The 22,096-nt window shown below is 51.8% G+C and overlaps 1 protein-coding gene across 1 annotated transcript in view; it reads left to right on the top strand.

The window, feature by feature from the left end:
- Positions 1-5,265: 5,265 nt before the first annotated feature.
- The window catches only part of ADGRD2 (adhesion G protein-coupled receptor D2), a 26,871-nt gene continuing 10,040 nt past the window's right edge, over positions 5,266-22,096 (top strand). The window contains exons 1-11 of the mRNA XM_011931466.1: positions 5,266-5,321; positions 6,192-6,259; positions 6,610-6,822; positions 7,135-7,776; positions 8,082-8,180; positions 8,567-8,652; positions 8,926-9,210; positions 10,694-10,805; positions 12,117-12,240; positions 12,618-12,723; positions 21,141-21,296. Coding sequence (XP_011786856.1) covers positions 5,266-5,321; positions 6,192-6,259; positions 6,610-6,822; positions 7,135-7,776; positions 8,082-8,180; positions 8,567-8,652; positions 8,926-9,210; positions 10,694-10,805; positions 12,117-12,240; positions 12,618-12,723; positions 21,141-21,296 — 1,947 coding nt within the window. The remainder of the gene's footprint in view (positions 5,322-6,191; positions 6,260-6,609; positions 6,823-7,134; positions 7,777-8,081; positions 8,181-8,566; positions 8,653-8,925; positions 9,211-10,693; positions 10,806-12,116; positions 12,241-12,617; positions 12,724-21,140; positions 21,297-22,096) is intronic.

Raw genomic sequence — 22,096 nt, 5'->3', positions numbered from 1 at the left:
CTTTGGGAGGCCGAGATGGGCGGATCACGAGGTCAGGAGATCGAGGCCATCCTGGCTAACACTGTGAAACCCCTTCTCTACTAAAAACACAAAAAAATTAGCCGGGTGCGGTGGTGGGCACCTGTAGTCCCAGCTACCCGGGAGGCTGAGGCAGGAGAATGGCGTGAACCTGGGAGGCGGAGCTTGCAGTGAGTGGAGATCACGCCACTGCACTCCAGCCTCGGCAACAAAGCGAGACTACGTCTCCAAAAAAAAAAAGAAAGAAAGAAAGAAAGAAAGAGATGGGGTCTCGCTGTGTCACCCAGGCTGGAGTACAGTGGCTCACTGCAGCCTCAAACCCCCGAGCTCAAGCAACTCTCCCATCTCAGCCTCCCAAATTGCTGGGATTATAGGCATGAGCCACCACACCCCGCTGAAAACATTTTTAAGCTTTAAGAAAAGAGATGGGTTGGACAGGGCTGTGTGAGGAAAGCAAAGGAGACAGGCTGTGCCATGGCCTTGCTATGTGGCCACAGGTCCCTTCCCTTCTTTTCTCTGGTTCTTGGTTTTCTCCTCCTAATACAAATAGGTATGTATGTATGTATTATTTTGAGACTGAGCCTTGCTCTGTTGCTCAGGCTGGAGTGTGGTGGCATGATCTCGGCTCACTGCAACCTCCGCCTCCTAGGTTCTCCTGCCTCAGCCTCGCCAGTAGCTGGGATTACAGGCGTGTGCTACCACAACCAGCTAACTTCTGTATTTTTAGTAGAGACGGGATTCCACCATGTTGGCCAGGATGGTCTCAAACACCTGACTTCAGGTGATCCACCCGCCTTGGCCTCCCAAAGTGCTGGGGTTATAGACATGAGTCATCGCACCCCGCCAAATAGGTATTTACTGGGCACCTGCTGTGTGCCAGGCTCCAGGCCAGGCGCATCACAGATCATCTGAAACCAACAGCAGAGAGGTGACTTATTCAGGTCTCTACACTGGTTGGTGGCAGAGAGGGGCCAGGAAAGGGGGTTGAGGGTAGGCAGAGGTTCTGACTCCCAGCTCAAGGCCACTGCACCAGCTGCTTCCATGTTTTACTTCCAGAGCTGCCCCAGTGACAGGTGGGGACAGGTGGGGACACGTGGGGACAGGTGGGGGTGGAGGGAAGGCTGAGGAGGGGCCTGTCGCAGGTTGGCACAAAATAGTTGTTTCGCCCTCCGGTGGCCACAAGCAGCAGTGCAGGTGTCAGGCCTTGGGGTCCATGAGGCAGAGTCCCTCCCCACTGTCCCCAGCACCACCACCCTCAAACACACACGCAAGGCATCTGTGCAACTAGGTCTGTTGGAGCATTCCAAAGCGCTCACTTTGTCAAACGTAACCTGGGTGCTGGGGGGCAGACGGGTGGACAAGTTCCTGATATTTACGGAGATCAGAGGATTCCTGAGCCAGTTTAAGCGGAGAACAGGGAAAGCACCCTAGAAACCTGAAGGATAAGTAGAAATGAACCAGAAAAGACCTGGGGGCAGTTCTGCCTATTCCTAAGCAGAGGGAATGGCGCACCCAGAGGCCTGGGGATTTCACTCTGGCTGGAAGGTAAGGGGAAGAGGCACAGTGAAGGAGCCACAGCTGGGTAGACTGGGTGAGCCATGGGAGGAAGGGTGGACTTTCTCCTGGAGGTACTAGGGAGCCACAGAAGGATTTTGAGCAGGGGAGAGACAAAATCAGATAGAAATGTTATTATTATTATTTTTTTTAATGTAAGCTGAATAGATGGAAATTTTAGGAAGATCAGCCTGACTGCTGAGTGGGAGAGGGGTTGGAGCAGGCCAAAGAGAAGGCTGTGCCAGTGCTGGTTCTGGGCCCATCTCGGATACTCGAGGCCCAAAGTTTGTAGGGGCGTGAGGGAGGGGAAGGGATCCCACTTTGTCTACAGAGCGGGAGCCACGCCTGCTCAGAGAAAAACGACAGTGGTCCCAACACTCACAAATCTCTTCTCACAGCCATGCTTTATGTCCCCGAGAGAAAGAGGTGATTCTCAACATTCTGTAGAAAAGAAACAGTGTAAAGAGACACGCCTGGGTCACATAAAAGCTGATTGATGGCCAAGCCTCGATTCTGGGGGGATCAGGGTGACCCCAAAGTGAAAACATCCCAGTGGCTGGCTCTTCCTTCCAAAATTCCTGGCCCTGGGCTATGGGGGGTTTGGCTGAGGGGCCAGGAGTGAGGACCCAATGTCCTCAGGCCACCCTCGAGGCTCCCTTGGGTCTTGGCAGACCTCAGGCTCCCCACCCCCTGTACCCAGGCAATGAGCCCGAGGTCCGCAGTGGCTATCACCTACCCACAGCCTGCAGGCTTTGTCCTTGGAAACAAGCAGCCTGTCAAAGCTGCCCTCTGTAAAGCGGATGGATGGCCCTTGGCTGCCAGCTGGACAATGCCCAGGCTCTGCGGAGGGGAGATTAGGCCAGCCGTGGCCCAAACCAGTCCCAACCGCTCAGGGACCTCAAATCGGGGTCCATGGATGCCCTGCCCCTCCATGGTACTTGATCATCTTCAGGAGCGACTCCTGGAAAATGTGATCCCCTGGAAGGGAGGGAGTTGGGCTGGAGGCGCCAGGGCAGGGGCATCACCAAAGATGGAAAGGTGGTTGCTTAAGATACAGAAAGAGATTTGGGGTGGGACAGGAAAGGCATGGTGAGGAGGGTCGGAAGCCACACAAAGGAGACTGGCAGCGTTGGGGTTCGGAGGCTGTCCTGCAGCCCACTCCTTCCTTGCTTTGTGACCTTGGGCCAGTCCATTCTCCTCTCTGGGCTCAGTTTGCACATGCATAAAATGGGCTCCTAAGCATCCCTGCCTTGAGTGAGATAGTGCAAGTGTGGGAAGGCCCAGCCAGGGCCAAGCAGAATGAGGCTTCATCTTAGGCCTCTCCTTCCCGCACTTCTCATCTTGGGCCTCTCCTTCCTGCACTTCTCACTGGCTCTGGAAACTGGGACTGGGTGGAAAGTGGGTGGGTCGTAAACAGGAGAGAACTAAGTCCTGCCCACGTTTTGCTGGACCAGGAACCTGGGAAATGCTCCGAGCTCTGCCCCAAGCAGAGGCCTCTTGTCTCCCAATTTTTAATTTGAAAATTATCAAACTCAGAGAAACCCACCAATATATCTTCCTTTGGTATATATTGATTACCCTCCTTCTTCTTAAAATAAACCATCACAAGAGCAAGACCCTGTCTCTCTCTATATATATATAATAAAACTAAAACAAAAATTATTGCCAGCAGGCTTTTTTTGGGGGAGAGGACAGAGTCTTGCTCTGTCACCCAGGCTGGAATGCAGTGGGATGGTAATGGCTCACTGCATCTTCAACCTTCCAGGCTCAAGCGATCCTCACACTGCAGCCTCCCAAGTAGCTGGGACTCCAGGTGTGCACCACCACACCCAGCTAATTTTTAAATTTTTGTAGACACAGGGTAGGGTCTCCCAATGTTGCCCAGGTTGGTCTCAAACTCCTGACCTCAACTAGCCTCCCATCTCAGCCTCCCAAAGTGCTATGACAACAGGCATAAGCCATGGCACCCAGCCTGGCAGGATAGCTTTTAAGTGAGTTTTGACAAGAATGATAAGTGGACTGTGTGCCAGGCACCATGTATTAGCTACGGGCTTGGTACATGTTAAGTCAAGGTCACTTAAATCTCACAGCACCTCCATGAGTTATGGACTGTTTATCAACCACGCGTTACAGATGAGGAAACTGGCTTGGAGAAATTAGGTGTCATGCCTTAGGTCAGAGTCAACATGAACTTGGATGAACTTGGATGGATCTATCTGCCCCCAAAGCCTGGGCCCGGGGGTCACTCTGTCTAACCTCCCTCCTAACCAGGCATCCCTGCTACTGAGGCCAGGAAGGTATGCCCCCAGTCCCTACTCCACAGTTCCATGGGGGATCTTTGCCTCTGCATCCCCCCAACCCCTCAGCCTCCCTCTGCAGCCCTGGCCCTGGCTCTGCCCCTATTCCCTTCCCCCAGACAGGCCCTCTCTGCCATCCCTGCAGTACCTTTAGAATGGCCTGGATGAAGATCCAGAAAGCCAGGTTCAAGGCCCAGCTCTGCCACTGGCCACTGGCTTAAGCCAGCGTGAGAGCCCTCAGTTCTCCTCTGGAAAATGGGTATGCCCGCCCCCAGCCCTTCCTCGCAGCAGGTGGAAAGGATAGGAGAAGTGTCCTGTAGGGAGCCGGCTCCGGGCAGGCAGTAGGCCTGACCCTGAGCGCTCCCTCCTGCCCCACCATCCCGGCCTCCGAGGGGCCTGGGAAGCCCAAAGACCCTTCAGCTTCCACTAGTTTGCTCTGGATCCAAGTCTCACAGGTGGCCCCTTCTAATCGGGTGACTAACCAGTGTGTTTGGGGAAGGTAGTGACAGCAGGCCCGGGGCGAGGGACTGAAGGTCTCCTCCCACCCACCTAGAGGCAGGTCTCTGGCTGGCTGGGCTGGGTGGGGGGCCCAAGAGGGCGGGGTGGGGAGCGGAAAGGGGCGTGGCCAAGGGGTGGGGTCTCCTGGGTCGAGGGGCGGAATCTCCTGGTACCAGCCAGAGCCAGCCGTCGCCTCCCCGACTTCAGTCCCCGCAGACGCCTCGCAGACGGTGAAGAGCCACAGGCGCCAGGCCAGGCAAAGCGGGTGAGGAACTGGAGCTGGGAACAGGGGAGGGACCAGCGGGTGAAGGGGAGGCCCCTGACTCAGGCCCATTGGCGCCTCGCAGAGGACAGACGTGCAGTGGCGGGCAAACTTCGCATCTCCCTCTCTGGCCTCAAAGAGTGTTTGGAGAGCAAGGAAAGTGGGCTAGGGGGCTTGAGGGCGCGAATCCAGGCAGACGTGAACGAGGGAGTTGCTTTTCAGAGTCCAAAACGTGGGAGCCTCCGAGTCCTCCGGTGAGGGGCATGTTGAATTTTCGTGCTGTCTGGAAGAGGGAAAAGGGGTGAATGATCACGGGTGATGGCTCAGATGCCGTCACCAGGTGGCAGGAGGCCGGGTGTCCGGACACCGTGTTTTCTCAGGCACATTTGTGTAATGCCAAGGCTGGAGCAGGGACCCAGGAGGCTCTTCCCTACCGGCGGAGTCCCCCAGGTTGACGAGAGTGACCCCCAGATCACCCAGGGTTAGGGTATCCCCGCTGAGCACAGCGCCTGGCTGCGGCACACCCACCAGCGGGAACCGCAGGCTGAACCTGGAGGAGGTACTACTGAGAGACTGGGAGGCAGTCCAGGCAGGAGGGATGGCATGGTCACAGGTCTGCAGAAGGGAAATTCAGAAATGGTCGCACCTTGGGGAGCAGGGGAAAGGTGGCGGCACCGAGGAGCGGTGGACAGGTGAGGCCAGGGAACTTGGCAGAGGCCTGATGAAGCAGAGCCTGGGCGGAGAACACCAAGAAACACAAAGAAGCCCACCTGGCCCTGAACTTCCCCACCCCCGCAGACACCCTGAGCTCTGTTTCGCCCCGCTTTGGCCAGCGACTGCCGCTGCCTCCTCCTCTCCCAGCTCTCCAGGGCGACAGTGTTTCCCTGCTTTGGTCCTGAAGGGGCTCCTGGAGACCATCTTTTGTGCAAGTAAATGTCGTCCCTAGTGGGAGGGCCACCTGGGCTTCCAGCCCACTGGTTGGTTCCCAGCTCAGTGGGGTCTGGGAGCCAAGCAAAGGGCAAAGGGACCCTGCAGAAATCCAAGAGGGAAGCAAGGCAGGATGCCAAGCTGCTTTCCTGTGACTTTTTTTCCTCAGTCCACGTTGGCCTGCCTGTGACCCCTGCTGTCGGTCACCTGCTCTGTTGGATCCAGGATGGCACCGTGGTGCTACTGTTTCCTCTGCCTCCTGGTACCTTCACCTCTGGGAGGGCGGTGCCTGGGAGGAGGTCAAGGGGACTCACAGCTTCAAGGGTTCCAAGTAGCCATCCCACCTCACGAGGTCACTGCAAAGGTTGCGCAAGATAAGCCCTGGCACAGATGAAATAAAAGCACTCACTAAGGGTGACCCCTCTTACTCATCAGCCTGATTACTCCTCACACAGGGAAAAGGTTCAGGGCAGTGAAGGGCCCTCCCAAGATCCCACTCTGAGTGGTGGGATTCGAATTCAGAGCCTGCAGCTTCCACTGAATGCCCCCTCCCACCCACCCCCAGAGCAGGCATTCAATAACAGCTGGTGTGCAGGAAGGGCTGCCCCACAGCCACCTGTCTTCTTCTCTCCCAGATCAGAAGTCTCTCTGGGACCCCCTCCTACTCCCCAGGTGAATCAAGGAATGCTTGGGCCCCAGGTTGGTATGAGGGATCTCCCCAGAGAGGGTCCCCATCCCCCAGCTAAGCAAGTCTGTGATCCAAGGGGTGCATTGGCCTAGAATGCAAAGGAGGGGAAGAGTGACATTTAGTTTCACCCCACCATACCAGGCCCTGCGAGGAAAGCTTCACTGGCTTCCATCTCATTCCTGCCATTGTGCAGATGACGAAACGAGCTCGGCAAGAGGACAGGACTCAGGAGGCCATAGACATGGCCGGGTTCAGCCCCATCCAGCCTGAATGACTCCAAGCCCAGTGTCCTTAGCTCCGCCCAGCCCTGGAAGAGTCAGATGCCCACAAAATGCACCCCCACCCGTCTCTCCTATCATTTTTAGCCCCCGTGGCCCCCGGCGAGGTGGTGGAGACTGCAGGTGGGGTGTGCAAGTTCTCTGGACAGCGACTGAGCTGGTGGCAGGCCCAAGAGTCCTGCGAGCAGCAGTTTGGCCACTTGGCACTGCAGCCCCCTGATGGGGTTCTTGCTTCACGGCTGCGCGATCTGGTCTGGGTGGGCCAAAGAGAGGTCCCTCTGCTAAGACCCCCACAGAGGCGTGAGTGTGAGCCCCTGGGAAATGGGAGCAAGGGGCAGAGGCTCGGGTGACCTTAAGAGATAGGAGCTCACAGTGACAATATTTGCAGAATGAGCCGGGAGTAAGACCCCATTGCATCTCCAGGTTCCCCTGCCCTGGACTGGACGTCGGGGTTTGACTCTTGGGCAGGGGAAAGCTAGCCCCCATTTCCTCCTTCCTGAGGTGGGGAGGCACCCCAAAGCCTGGAAGGACCCCGCCGCTAAGCCAAAGGGCAGGAGCAGGACCATGTTCATAGGGGAGGAAACTGAGGTCGCGGCCCACGTGTCCCCCCAGGTGCGCGCACCACTGCAGTGCTGGTGTTTGGCGAGAAGACGGCTGACCGCGCGGCGCGGCTGCGGAGCCCCCTGCCTGAGCTGGCGGCGCTGACTGCGTGTGCTCACGTGCAGTGGGACTGTGCCTCGCCCGACCCTGCTGCGCTCTTCTCCATTGCCGCGCCCGCGCTGCCCAACGCGCTGCAGCTGCGAGCCTTCGCCGAGCCGGGGGGCGTAGTGCGCGCTGCGCTGGTGGTGCGTGGTCACCACGCGCCCTTCCTCGCAGCCTTCCGTGCCGACGGCCGCTGGCACCATGTGTGCGCCACGTGGGAGCAGAGGGGCGGACGCTGGGCGCTGTTCTCCGACGGGAGGCGGCGCGCTGGGGCGCGGGGACTGGGCGCCGGCCACCCGGTGCCGTCCGGCAGCATCCTGGTGCTGGGTCAGGATCAGGACTCTCTGGGCGGTGGTTTCTCGGCGCGTGACGCCTTCAGCGGCAACCTCACCGACTTCCACCTGTGGGCACGGGCGTTGAGTCCTGCGCAGTTGCACCAGGCACAGGCCTGCGCGCCGCCCCCAGAGGGCCTGCTCTTCCGCTGGGACCCGGGCGCCCTGGACATCGCACCCTCGCTGCTGCCCATGGTGTGGGTGCGCCTTCTCTGTCCCGGTACGACCCGTCCCGCCCCGGCCCCACCCCGTGGCCCCAATCCTTCCCCTCAGACCCTGGAACTCGATCCCCTTGCCAACCAAGCCACGCCTAGCTCTGGCCACGCCCTCTCCAGGCTGCCGTGCCTGCGAGCTCCAGCATAAGCCTGGTCCCAGCATAAGCCTCCCCCTTACCCCTACGCCGAGCTGGCCACAGTGTCCCTCTCTCAGGTTTCACATTGCCCCCTAACCCCGGGGCCGTGCATCCTGGCTCGCCAGGGTGCGCAGGACCCCTAAGGAGCCCTAACAGCTCCCCGCGCCTGCCAGTGCCCTCCGAGGAGTGCCCTACGTGGAACCCGGCACCTCGCAGTGAGGGCTCTGAACTCTGCCTGGAGCCGCAGCTCTTCCTCTGCTGCTACCAGACAGGTGCGCCCTGGCTGTGCCCCTGGGCTCTGCTGAAGGGAAAGCCGATGTGGACCGGAGTAGACTGAGAGGGGGTGAGCTGTTGGCAAAGTCTGGGAATTCAGCATCATCTGAGAGCTTCAAGGTCTCCATGGAGTCTAAGCCACAGAGCAGTGGGTCCAGACGGACCTGAGGGTGAATCCAAATTGTGTGACGTTGGGCAAGCTCTTTTGCCATTCTGTGCCTCAGTTTCCCCATCTAGAACACTGTGTGTAAGACTCTGGACACACAGCCATCAAGGTGCTCTTCCTTCCCTGGGCAGCACGTGGTGGGTAGAGGTCGCTGAACAGGCTGGCACCTCTGGGCAGGGGTATTGCCCGGGACCCAGCCTGGCATCCACTCCTTTGCAGAAACCTATCATCGGCTGCAGGATGCCCAGTCGTGGCCTGGCCAGGATGTTATCAGCCGAGTCAATGCCTTGGCCAATGACATTGTGGTGAGCTCCCTTTCAGGGGCTGGCGAGCCTGGGGGCTCTGTGGGTCACCTCGCTGCACCTCAGTTTCCTCCCCTGTAAAGGGGACACCCACCTGGTGTGCCTGCAGGGATTAAGGCCATTCAGGCTCCCTATTCTGTAGCCCCTGAGAGTTGGGGGCTTGTGACAAGTTTAATGGGTGCCCACCAAGAAGACCCTGGCAAAGCCCAAGTGTGGCTCCTGGGGGGATACCCTCATAACAACCAGACCCAGAGTCAGTGGCTCCTCTGCCCACAGCTCCTCCCGGACCCCCTCTCTGAAGCCCATGGGACCCTGTCCCCAGTGGAGGCCTCCAGCTTCCTGGGCCTTCTGGAGCATGTCCTGGCGATGGAGATGGCTCCACTGGGGCCGGCCGCACTTCTGGCTGTTGTGCGCTTCCTGAAGAGGGTGGTGGCCCTCGGGGCTGGGGACCCTGAGCTGTTGTTGACAGGCCCCTGGGAGCAGCTGAGCCAAGGCGTTGTATCTGTGGCCAGTCTGGTCCTGGAGGAGCAGGTGGCTGAAGCATGGCTGTCCATCCATGAGGTGAGTCTGGCAGGGCAGGGTGGGCAGGGGCCTGGGCTGTGGTTCCAGCCTAGCCACCAGCTGGTTGTGTAGCTGTGGGGCAGTCAGCACCTAGCTCTGCGCTCCATCTCTGCATCTATCCAGAGAAGCTTCTCTTTTGTCTATTTGATAAGTTTAATTTCCACAAACAATTGCACTTGAGGCTGGGCGCAGTGGCTCATGCCTGTAATCCCAGCACTTTGGGAGGTTGAGGCGGGTGTATCACATGAAGTCAGGAGTTTGAGGCCAGCCTGGCCAACATGGTGAAACCCTGTCTCCATTAAAAATACAAAATTAGCCAGGCCTGGTAGTGGGAGCCTGTAATCCCAGCTACTCGGGAGGCTGAGGCAGGAGAATCACTTAAACCCAGGGGGTGGAGGTTGCAGTAAGCAGAGATCACACCACTGCACTCCAGCCTGGGTGACAGAGTGAGACTCTGTCTCAAAAAAAAAAAAAAAATTGCACTTGACCAATAGCTTCTGTAGTTAAATGATTAAGAGCCACCAGTCAGTAAGAGCCTCCCCCATCTCCAAGAGCCTGCTGACCACCTTAAGTGGGGGATCTATACAGAGTGGACAGTCCACCTTGTCTGCCTAAACAGCCCAGACACTCTGGACAACATGAGAGGTGCTATCCAGATGGAGAGGCTGTTGGAAACCTTGTCCTGGCAGAAGTGGCTGTCGGCCTGGGAGTGATCAGTCCAGAGCAGGGGGGGACCAAGAATCATGAACAGTGCCTGCAAATTATCTGGGGTTGAAGAAGCAAACCTGGTACCCCTGGTGGGCCTCAGAGAACAGATTTGGGACTAGGACATGGGGAAGATGGCGTAACACAGGAGGCTAGTTCCATGGAATGATTCGCTATGGGTAGTGAGCTCCCCATCCTGGGAAGTGTGCAAGCCCACAGTTGATTAGGGATCCAAGGCACTGCAGTAGACTGGGGAAAGCCAGACTGAAGCTCAGTTTTCTTCCCTGGGGAATGGGGATGATCACACCAGCCTTGCTAAGGCCATGGAGAGGCATTAGGGATGAACCGTGTGACTTGCCCAGCACAGAGTAGGTGCCCCATGAATGCAGGTTCCTCTCCTCCCTCCCCGGCTCTCACCACTCCCACCCATGGCTTTCCTTTTGGAATCTCAGTGTTGATCAACCATTACAGGTCTAGCACTGAGCCACAGCGAAGGGGTAGGCATGGCCCAGCCTTCCGAGTGTGCCCTGGTTGGCAAACAGGAGGATGGGGTGACTTGGGAGATAGAATTGGATAGGTCGAAGGAGGCTGGGGCACGTAGGGCTTTGAATGTCAACCTGAGGACCCAGGACTTGATCCTGGAGTCCTTAAAGAGCCACGGAGGGTCTGGAGAGGGTAGGACCACCTCCCAGATCATGGAGCGTTCATTCCAGCACTCAGGGCAGGCAGCAGTGGGGTGCAGAATGTGACAGGAAGCTGAGATGCAGCATCCTCCCAGGTGGTTGGTGGGCCTATGACCCTGGTGGCGAGTGTGCAGCGCCTGGCACCCCTGCTGAGCACCACAATGACCTCAGAGCAGCCCCGAATGCGCATCCAGCACCTCCACGCTGGTGAGCCTGCACCCACCTGCCCACGTGGCTGGACTCAGACCTCCCTCTGAGCACTCAGGATGCTGTGCCCTGAATCCAGAATGCCCTCTCTCCCTTGATCTCCTAGCAAATGCCTATACATCCTTCAGAACCCCGCGTGGGCATCACTCCCTTTAGGAAGCCTTCCTGTTTTAGCTCTGTCCTCCACTGAGAGACAGTTCCTCCCGCCTCTATTACCCCAGAACCTTGAACACGTCTTTCATTGCATTTCTGGCAATTACATAATGGCATTATCTCCCTCCACGGGACACTCCCTGAGTGGTAAGCCGTCTCTGCATCTCCGGACCAAGCCCAAATACACACTCGGTGAATGTTTGTAGCCTGAATGGGGGTGCACCTGTGGTAAAGCTTCAGGTACAAACACGTGTCCTTTGGGCTCCCACCAGTTTCTGGTGACTCATCAATATTCAGGTCCTGCCTCGCAGTGACCGCCCCCCCTTCTCAGTGACCCCTTCCCCTAGAATTGGAAAAGTCAGATTTGCCTTGGGCAAGTTGCTGAACCTCTATGAGCAGGAATGGTGGACTCATAGGCCTATGGCAGGAAGAGAGAGATCCAGACCCTGCTAGCTGGGCCGGCTCAGCAGAAAGACCTCACTCCGAGGTCCAGCCACCCAGCCCCGTTTATCCCCAGGCCTGGAGGTACGCAGCTTACGCTTGAGGGAGGCCAGCACGAGGGGCTGCTTATTCACAATGCCCGGTGGGCGTCCAGAGGGGCCCGGCCATATCCACATTCCTGCAGGTGAAGTGAGGCGACTCCTCGGAAAAGGTGGGTGAGGACGAGGGGGTGTCGAGAGCCCTGTTGGGTTCTGGGTCAAACCTCAGCTCTAACCATTGCTAGCTGTGCTACTCATCTTTCAGAGCCTCAGTTTGCTCATCTGTAAAATGGGCACATTACTACTTGCCTTGTGGCTTATGAGGTTAAAAGCACCCACCACATAGTGGTGTTCACTTAGTCTCCTCCACAGAACCACACACATCTTCCCTCAGGAGTGGGTAGTGGAGGGAGACCCCCTATGCTTGATGCCATGCAGTGGTGGGGGATTAGGGCAAGGGGCAAAGGGCCTTGGAGTTGTAAGGTTAAGCACATGGACTGTGGCTGCTTGGAATTTTGGCTCTTCCACTTCTTAGCTGTGTGATCTTAAGGAAGTCATTTAACCTCTCTGAGCCTCAGTTTCCCTATCTGCAGAGTGGGGAGAGCATCACCCTTAGGGCCAGCTGGTGGTGCTTGCCCAGCCACCGGGTGGTGCCTTGGTGCCCCTTCCACTCAGCCAGGCCTCTCTGGAGTCACCATGATCCACAGCTGGTTCACCTCCAGAGTCTTCCAGTATACCCTAGAGGGGCTGGACCTACAGCCCCAGGCCCCTGCCAGCTCAGAGGAAGCAAACAAGGTGCAGAGGTGAGTAGACGCCACTGGAAGGTTGTGAGGGCCTGTGTCCCCTCCCCAGGAAGGCCAGAGCCCGCGATCTGGTGGGTGCATGTGTCCTTAGCAGCCCAGGGCCCACCGTTTCCCACCTCTGCCCGACACACACACACTTCCGCACCTGCCAGAGGTGAACACAGCTCAACTCTTCTCTGGGGTTCTGGCTTCTGTGTTGAGACTTACCCAAATTACCAGCAAGTCCCTAAGGCAAGACTGAACCAGGTGCCATAATTCCTGATACCTCTTTGGACACAGAGGCTGCCACCTCCGCCGTAGGGGCCTGAGTGACATGCCCCAGCCAGGCACCATCCCTCCTCCACAGTCACCCTTGAAAGCTCCCATTCTTCCCACAGGTTCCTAAGCACCCAGGTGGGGTCAGCCATCATCTCCTCTGAAGTGTGGGACGTCACTGGAGAGGTCAACATGGCCGTGACATTTCATCTGCAGCACCAGGCCCAGGTACTGTGTGGCACTTCTGGGAAGCAGCCATCCTGGTGCATGTGTCCTGGCTCAGTTCCCCCAACCCCCAATATTTATTCATTGGACAACCAAGGCCTAATAATGCACACAAAATGTACCTGCAAGCCACCTCCATTGTCCTCAAGGGAATGGGAAGGGAAGCGATTGACTGCAGGGGCACCTTATGGCCGGTGGCATTAATGAATGGAGCATTCATTCCTCCTCCAACTGTGTACTTTATCCACAGCTTGGGAGGGCTGATGTGATTGGCCCCAGCTTGTAAGTGGCAGAGCTGAGATTTCATTCTAGGTCTGCGTAACTTGAAAACCTGTTAGTTCTCATGGAGTCATTCACTGCAGCGTGTGCAGTGAATTCATTCATTCACTCACTGCAGTGTGTGTGCAGGGGCCTTCACATATGAATGTGCTTCATACAAATAAAAATAACCTAAATGTCCATCAGTAGGGGACTACTTTAAAAGTTTTGTAGGTCTGGGCGCGGTGCCTCATGACTGTCATCCCAGCACTTTGGGAGGCCGAGGCGGGCGGATCACTTGAGATCAGCAGTTCAAAATCAGCCTGGCCAACATGGTGAAACCGCATCTCTGCTAAAAATACATAAAAGTTAGCCAGGCGTGGTGATCCACGCCTGTAGTCCCAGCTACTGGGAAGGCTGAGGTAGGAGAATCGCTTGAGCCCAGGAGGCGGAGGCTGTAGTGAGCCGAAATCACACCACTGCCCTCCAGCCTGGGCGACAGAATAAGATTCTGTCTCAAAAAACAAAAAAAAAAGTTTTGTAGATACATATGGTCAGCTCTCCATATGGGAGGGTTTCACCACCAAGGATTCAAGCAACCACGGATGGAAAATATTCAGAAAAAATAGCATCTGTACTGAACATCTATAGACTTTTATTTTGGGGGTCATAAATAAGACAGTATAGCAGCTATTTATACATTTATATTTTATTTCCTAAGCAAGATAGCATAACAGCTATTTATATAGCATTTAAGTTGTATTAGGTATTACAAGTAATCTAGAGATGACTTAAAGTATACAGGAGCATGTGTGTAGGTTATATGCAAATACCATGCCATTTTATATAAAAAACTTGAGCCTTGGCAGGTTTTGGTATCCTTGGGGGTCCTGGAACCCATCTCCTGCAGGTAATAGGGACCAAGTGTGCAACGGAATAGTCAACTGAAAGTTGTATAGGGATTGAGATATTTCTGTATAAACTGACATGGAAAGATCTCCAAGATACGTTAAATTTCATTTCACGTTTAATACACAAATTTCTTCTCCCTTCTGAAACACTGGAATGTTTCCGAGAAAGCTATCTTCTTTGCTCACAACCAGTAATCTTGGACACACACACACACACACCACTGCTTATCAGTCTCTTGTATATATCCTCCCAAGACAAAAAAAAAAAAAAGTCAAATTGATTGAGGCCAGGCATGGTAGCTTATGCTTGTAATCCCAGCACTTTGAGAGGCTGAGGCAAGTGGATCACTTGAGGCCAGGAGTTTGAGATCAGCCTGGGTAACATAATGAGAACTCATCCCTAAAAAAGAATAGAAAAATTGGCCAGGCAAGGTGGCACAACATCTGCAGTTTCAGCTACTCAGGAGGCTGAGGCAGGAGGATGGCTTGAGCCCAGGAGTTCAAGGCTGCAGTGAGCCATGATCACACCACTGCACTCCAGCCTGGGCAACAGAGCAAGACCCCGTCTCAAAAAAAAAAAAAAAGTCTAAATCTACATATGCTAAAATGCATCCATGTTAAGCATACAATTTGACAAGTTTGGACCAGTGTATATACATGTGTACCACTGCCCCACTCAAGGTCTAGAACATTTCTACCTTCCCAAAAAGCTTCTTTGTGCCGCTTCCCAGTCAGTGTTCCATGCTGCTACCCCAGGAAATCACTGACCTGCTTTCTGTAACTGTAGATTGTCTGTCTTTTCTTTTCTTTTTTGAGACGGAGTTTCGCCGTTGTTGCCCAGGCTGGAGTGCAATGGTCGATCTCGGCTCACTGCAACCTCCGCCCCCTGGGTTCAAGCGATTCTCCTGCCTCAGCCTCCTGAGTAGCTGGGACTACAGGCATGTGCTACCACGTCCGGCTAATTTTGTATTTTTTTTTTTTTTTTTAGTAGAGATGGGATTTCTCCATGTTGGTCAGGTTGATCTCGAACTCCCGACCTCAGGTGATCCACCCACCTTGGCCTCCCAAAGTGCTGGGATTGCAGGTGTGAGACACCGTGCCCGGCCCTGTGTCTGTCTTTTCTAGCATTTCATGTAAATGGAATCATCTAGTATGTGTTGAGGCCTGGCTTTTGCTCAGGTCCCATTGTTGAGAATCATTCATGTTGTTGCACATTTCAGTAGCTCATTCCTTTTTCACTGCTGAGTAGTATTCAGGTATATGGATGTACCATGATTCGTTTTTCCATTTACCTGTTGACAGAGATTTGACTTGTTTTCAGTTTGGGCTACTATGAATAAGTCTGGTATGAACACTCATATACAAGTCTTTTTGTGGATAAATGATTTCTCTTTACTAGGTAGATTCCTGAAAGTAGACTTGCTGAGTTGTAGCATAAGTGTATTTTAACTTCCTAAGAGACTGTCAAACTGTTTTCTAAAGTGATTGAACCATTTTTACATTCCCACTAGCAGCGTTGGAGAGTTCCAGTTGCTCCACACCTCTACCAACATCCTTGTCAGTGTTTTTAATGTCATTCATTATAATAGTCATGTATTGATATCTCGTTGTGGATTTAAGCTCCAGTTCCTTGCAAACCAATGATTCTGGGCATCTCTTTATACAAAGCTGTCATATATCTTCCTTTGTTAAATGCATCTTCAAATCTTTTCCCCAATTTTTAAATTATTTGTTTTATTATTGAGTTGTAAGAATTCTTTATATATTTTGGATACAAGTCCTTTGTTAGAGATATGTCTTGTGAATAATTTCTTCTAGCCTGTGGCTTGCTTTTTGTTTTCTTAACAGTATCTTTGGAAGATAAGTTTTTAATTGTGATGAAGTCCAATATATTAATTTTTGTCTTGCACAGCTCATGCTTTTTGTATCCTATCTAAGAAAGCTTTGGCAATCCAAAGGTCACAAAGATATTCTCAAGGAAGTTTATCACTTTAGCTTTTACGTGTAGGTATATAATTTGTTTCAACTTAAGTTCTATATATTATGAAGGTAAAAAGGTTGAAGTTCATTTTTTTCCATATAGACAACCAGTTCCAACACTATTTGTTGAAAAGATTATTCTTTGCTCCCATCGAATTTTCTTGTCACCTTTGTTGAAATCAATTGTCTGTATATGTGTAGATCTATTTCTGGGCTGTGTGTTCTGTTCTAGTGATTTATATGCCTATCCCTATGTTAATTTCATACTGTCCTGATTAATGTGCCTGTATAGTAAGCCTTGAAATCAGGTAGTGTATCCTTCAACTTTGTTTTTTGGGCTTTTTGTTTGTTTGTTTGTTCGTTTTTTGAGATGGGTGTGATCTCTGGGTGTCACCCAGGCTAGAGTGCAGTGGTGCAATCTCGGCTCACTGCAGCTTCTGCCTCCCAGGTTCAAATGATTTTCCTGCCCCAGCCTCCAGTAGCTAAGATTACAGGCACATGCCACCACGCCCTGTCAATTTTTTGTATTTTTAGTAGAGACAGGGTTTCACCATGTTGGCCAGACTGGTCTTGAACTGCTGACCTCATGCGATCCATCCGCCTCAGCCTCCCAAAATAGTGGGATTATAGGTGTGAGCCACTGTGCCTGGCCTAACTTTGTTCTTTTTCTTTCTTTTTTTTTTTTTAGGACAGGGTCTCATTTTGTTGCCCAGGCTGGAGTACAGTGGTATGAACACAGCTCACTGTAGATTCAACCTCCCTGGCTCAAGGGATCCTCCTCCCACCTCAGCCCCAGCCCTTCAAGTGGCTGGGACTACAGGCAATCTACAATGCCTGGCTAATTTTTTTTTTTTTTTTCTTTTTGTAGAGACAGGATTTTTCCATGTTGCCCAGGCTGGTCTCAAACTCCTGAGCTCAAGCAGTCCACCTGCCTTGGCCTCCCAAAGTGCTGGGATTACAGGCATGAGCTACCACACCCAGCCTTGTTCTTTTTCAAAGTTACTTTGGCTATTCTAGATTCTTTGCATTTCCATATATATTTTAGAATCAGCTCATAAATGTCTATAGAAAACCTACTAGTATTTTGATTAGCATTGCATTGACTCTGTATATCAATTTGGGAGAACTGGCATCTTTCAATTCATTATCAAGACATAGCTTTCCATTTATTTAGGGTTTTTACATTATTTTCTCAGTGATATATACCTTTCAGTGAACAGATCTTAGAAATATATCTATATTTTTTTTTGAGATGGAGTCTGGCTCTGTTGCCCAGGCTGGAGTGCAGTGGCCAGGTCTCAGCTCACTGCAAGCTCCGCCTCCCGGGTTTACGCCATTCTCCTGCCTCAGCCTCCAGAGTAGCTGGGACTACAGGTGCCCACCACCTCGCCCGGCTAGTTTTTTGTATTTTTAGTAGAGACGGGGTTTCACCGTGTTAGCCAGGATGGTCTCCATCTCCTGACCACGTGATCCACCCGTCTGGGCCTCCCAAAGTGCTGGGATTACAGGCTTGAGCCACCGCGCCTGGCCAATATTTTGTTAAATATATTCCTAAGTATTACAAAGTTTTGGATATTACCAGAAATGGTGTTGTTTTCTTAATTTTAAACTGTTCATTGCTGGTATATAGTAATATAATTGATTTTTGTACAATGATATTATATTCTGCAACCTTGCCAAACTCACTCAGTACTTACAGTAGCTCTTTTCCTGAATCTCTAGGATTTTCTACATACATGATCATGTTGTCTTCAAGTAAAGTCAGTTTTTGTTTCTCCTTTCCAATCCATGTCTTTCTTTCTTCCTTTCTTCCTTCCTTCCTTCCTTTCTCTCTCTCCTTTCCTTTCTTTCTTTCTCTTTCTTTTTCTTTTCTTTCTTTCTCTTTCTTTTTCTTTTCTTTCTCTTCTTTCTTTCTTTTTTCTTTCTTTCTTTCTCTCTCTCTCTCTCTCCTTCCTTCCTGCCTTCCTTCTTCCTTCCTTCCTTTCCTCCCTTTTCTTCCTTTCCTTTCTTTTTCTTCCCTTTTTGCACCAGCTAGGATCTCTGGATCAATGTTGAATTGGATGGTGAGGCCAGCCATCCTTGTCTCGTTCGTTATCTTAGAAGGAAGGCATCTAGACTTTCACCATTAAGTGTGATGTTTGGGCTTTTTGTAGATGTCCATCAAATCAAGTTCTTTTCTCTTTGTGGTTTGCTGAGAATTTTTATCATGAATGGCCTTTGAATTTTGTCAAATGTTTCTTGCACGTGAATATGATCATATGGCTTTCTCATTTATTTCATTAATCTAGTAAATTGCACTGACTGATTTTCAAGTGTTAAACCAACCTTGGATTCCTGAGATCAGTATAATTTGGTTATGGTTATATATATCTTTTATATATATTGCTGGATTCAGTTAGCTAGTATTTTGTTGATGATTTTTGTGTTTATGTTCATGAATAATGTGTTCTATAGTTTCCTGTACTGTCTTCCTCTGGTTTGGGTGTCAGATTAATGCTGTCCTCATAAAAAGAGTTGGGAAGAGTTCTGTCCTCTGTGAATGTTTGATCAGCTTCACCAGTGAATTCCTCTGGACCTCGTGTGTTCTTTGTGGAAAGATTTTTAATTGTGCGTTCTGTTTCTTTGATTGATACATGTTATTTGGGTGTTCTGTTTCTTCTTGAGATGGTTTGGTAATTTGTGCCTTTCAAAGAATGTGTCCATTTCATCCAGGTTGTCAAATTTCCAGCACAGAGTTGTTTATACTGTTTCCTTATGATCCTTTTCACATCTGTAGACTCTACAGTGATGTTTTCTTTTTCATTCTTGGACAGTCTAGCTAGAACTTTGTCAATTTCGCTTGTATTTTTATTTTTATTATTTATTTATTTTTGAGGCAGTCTCTCCCTCTGTCACCCGGGCTGGAGTGCAGTGGCACCACCACAGCTCACTGCGGCCTCGACCTCCTGGGATCAAGCGATCCTTCCAGCTCACCCTCCCAAGTAGGTGGTACTACAGGTCCGTACCACCACATCTGGCTAATTTTATTTTGTATTTTTCACAGAGATTGGATCTAACTTTGTTGTCCAAGCTGATCTCAAACTCCTGGGCCCAAGTGATCCCCCTGCCTCAGCCTCCCAAAGTGAGCCACCACGCCCAGCCTTGTTTAATATTCTAAAGGATAAATTTTTGAGATTGTTTTTATATATTAATAGTTTAAAAGATGTTAAAATTAAAATAAATAAAAGCAATGTGTTACTCATTGTGACAAATTCAGAAAATACAGAAAAGGATAAAGACAAAATGTTATTACCCAGAGATAACTGCTATGAACATTTTGGTGCATTTTACTTAAGCTGTTTTCTGGGCACATAACACTATATATGTTTATTTCCTTTTGCAAAATGAAAGCCCTTGCTCTTTCAGTGGAGCCATGCAAAGCATGGCACTGTGTAAATCTTGAGGAGGTTAACCCTCCTCTCTGAGCCTCAGTTTCCTCATCTGAAATTGCATGAATTTATAGCTATCTCTTAGGTTGCTATGAAGGTCAGCTACAATAAAGGACATGAAAGTGCTTGGCAAGACACAAAGTGAGGTGTGATTACCATCACCCTCCCCAGTCAGGACAGATGGCCCACGTCCCAAGCTCAGGCTACCTTCACTACCTAGACTGGGGCTGGTACCACTGGCCGCCTGATGTGTCTTCACTGCCTAATGACATGTTATAAAATCTATATTTTTGTCATTGTTTAATTACAAAAGAACTAACACATGCATCAGAACACCTTCAAACCCAGACCTAACCACTGTTAAGTTCACTGTGTGTTTGCTCCCACACATGCTGTGTGTGTACGTGTGTGTGTGTTTTCACAGGTATGCAGACCTTAATTTTTCACATAAATGGGCTTATATCATGCCCAATGTTGTGAATTCTTCCTTTACTGAACAACGTATCACAGAGATCTTCCCACATCAGTAGCCAGAGGTCTGTGTGTTCATCTTACCAGAGGCAGTATCCTAAGGAGAGGAGAGGCACAGTTGCTTAACCACTCCCCAGTGATGGCTGCTTAGCTCGTTCCCAGTTTTTCCACCTTCCACACCAGAGAGTCTGCACTCTCCTCCCTCTGTCTCCCCTCTGCCCCTTCATCCACAACGCATGGTGGGCAACCCCCCAGTCCCTAAAATGCAGAGTCCTTGGCGTCCCTCCATTCTCCTGGTCTCTCTCCTTTCCCATCCACACTCACACCTGCACCGTGCTGCTCAATCCACGCTCATGCACCTGCCCTGTCCCTGTCTCCTGCCTCCAGACCTTCCGTCATAAGCTGGTGGAGCCTGTCTGTGCTTTCTGGAACTACAGTATCAGGTTAGTTTCCATTTCCAGTTTTTTTGTTTGTTTGTTTGTTTTGTTTTGTTTGAGATGGAATCTTGCTCTGTCGCCCAGGCTGGAGTGCAGTAGTGCAGTCTTGGCTCAATACAACCTCCATGTCCCTCAAGCGATTCTCCTGCCTCAGCCTCCCAAGTAGCTGGGATTACAGGTGCCCACCATCACTCCCAACTGATTTTTGTATTTTTAGTAGAGACAGGGTTTTACCACGACGGCCAGGCTGGTCTCGAACTCCTGACCTCAGGTGATCCACCCACCTTGGCCTCCCAAAGTGCTAGGATTACAGTGAGCCACCGCACCCAGCCTTTAAGATGATTTTTTAAAAAGATGTCCACTCTGCTTGGGGATGAGGCAAGACTTACACATGGTTTTGACTTCCGTTCACCATCTGCCTTTCAGGGTGACTCCAGGCTCCTCCCAGCTCTAGGACAAGCTGGGGCAGGAAGATGTGTTACCCAGGGGGTAGTGAGCTCCCTGTTATGAGAGTATGTGAAGGAGGAAGCACTCTCTGTGAGGTGCCTAGGAAGGGACTCATCTGTCAAATGGGTGTTGAACTTGATCTATCTGAGGCCAGGGCCCTGGGGCTCTTGAAGGAGCAGAGCAGTCTCCAGGGATTAGCCTGGCTCCCTGCCCTGGATCTTTAGCTGAGGCAGGGAACCTTGGTCCCAGTGGCTCAGTAATTAATGAAGTTGATAAATGGCAATCAATGGTATCAGCCCTGCCCTCCTACCATCCTAGGAATGTCAAGCATATTTTATAGGTGAAAAACTGAGACCCAGGAAGGGGCGGTGACTCCCCAAGGTCATGTAGCTGGTTAGAGGCAGGGCAGTGATGGGCCCCAGGCTTTGGGGAGAGCCTTTTCTCTGCTTGCTTGTGGCCCCTCACCCGCTTGTCCACCTTATCTCAAGAGCCCTCCGTTCCCTCCCCATCCCCCAAGCCCATATACAGGGGGTGCCTGGGCCACCACGGGCTGTTCCGTGGCTGCCCTGTACCCGGACTCCACCGCCTGCTTCTGCAACCACAGCACCAGCTTTGCCGTCCTGCTGCAAATCTATGAAGTACAGGTGAGTGCATGGTGGGAGGGGGGTGTCAGGAGGGGGATTCTTAGCTGGAGGTGAAGAGAAGAACCAATAGGTAGTAAGAAGAAGCCTCTGAGGGATGCCAGCTGTCATAGATTGTGGGGGACAGGGCTGAGCACAATAGTTCATACCTGTTGTCCCAGAACTTTGGGTGGCTGATCACTTGAGCCCAGGAGTTCAAGACCAGCCTGGGCAACATAGCGAAACCCCATCTCTACAAAAAATGCAAAAATTAGCCAGGCATGGCGACTCATGCCTATAGTCCCAACTCCTCAGGGGGCTGAGGCAGGAAGATTGCTTGAGCTCAGGAAGTCGAGGCTGCAGTGAGCCAAGATCATGCCACTGCATTCCAGTCTGGGTGATAGAGCAAAACCCTGTCTAAAAATAAATGAATAAATAACACATTGTAAACAACTTGTTGGGGGGAAACTCTAAGGGGACATCAGGAGGGGCCGGACTCACTGGAGCTGGAAAGGGGCCCTGAGTGGTCACTTGCTGAGAAGTCAGGTGAGATGGGACCTGAGCCTCAGGAATGCTGGGGTCACCTGGCATGTTGAGGGGCACATTAGAAAAGCATGTTACCAAATGCATTTTTCCTGTCAAGTCAGGGCCAGGCGTGGTGTCTCCCACCTATAATCTGACCACTTTGGGAGGCCAAGGCAGGCGGATCATTTGAGGTCAGGAGTTGGAGACCAGCCTGGCCAACATGGTGAAACCCCATCTCTACTAAAAATGCAAAAATTAGCTGGAGCCGGGCGCGGTGGCTCAAGCCTGTAATCCCAGCA

This window comes from Colobus angolensis, unplaced genomic scaffold (assembly GCF_000951035.1).
Source record: "Colobus angolensis palliatus isolate OR3802 unplaced genomic scaffold, Cang.pa_1.0 Scaffold9, whole genome shotgun sequence".
Taxonomy (NCBI): domain Eukaryota; kingdom Metazoa; phylum Chordata; class Mammalia; order Primates; family Cercopithecidae; genus Colobus; species Colobus angolensis.
The sequence above is the reverse complement of the archived record's forward strand: the minus strand, read 5'-3'. Positions and strand labels throughout refer to the sequence as shown.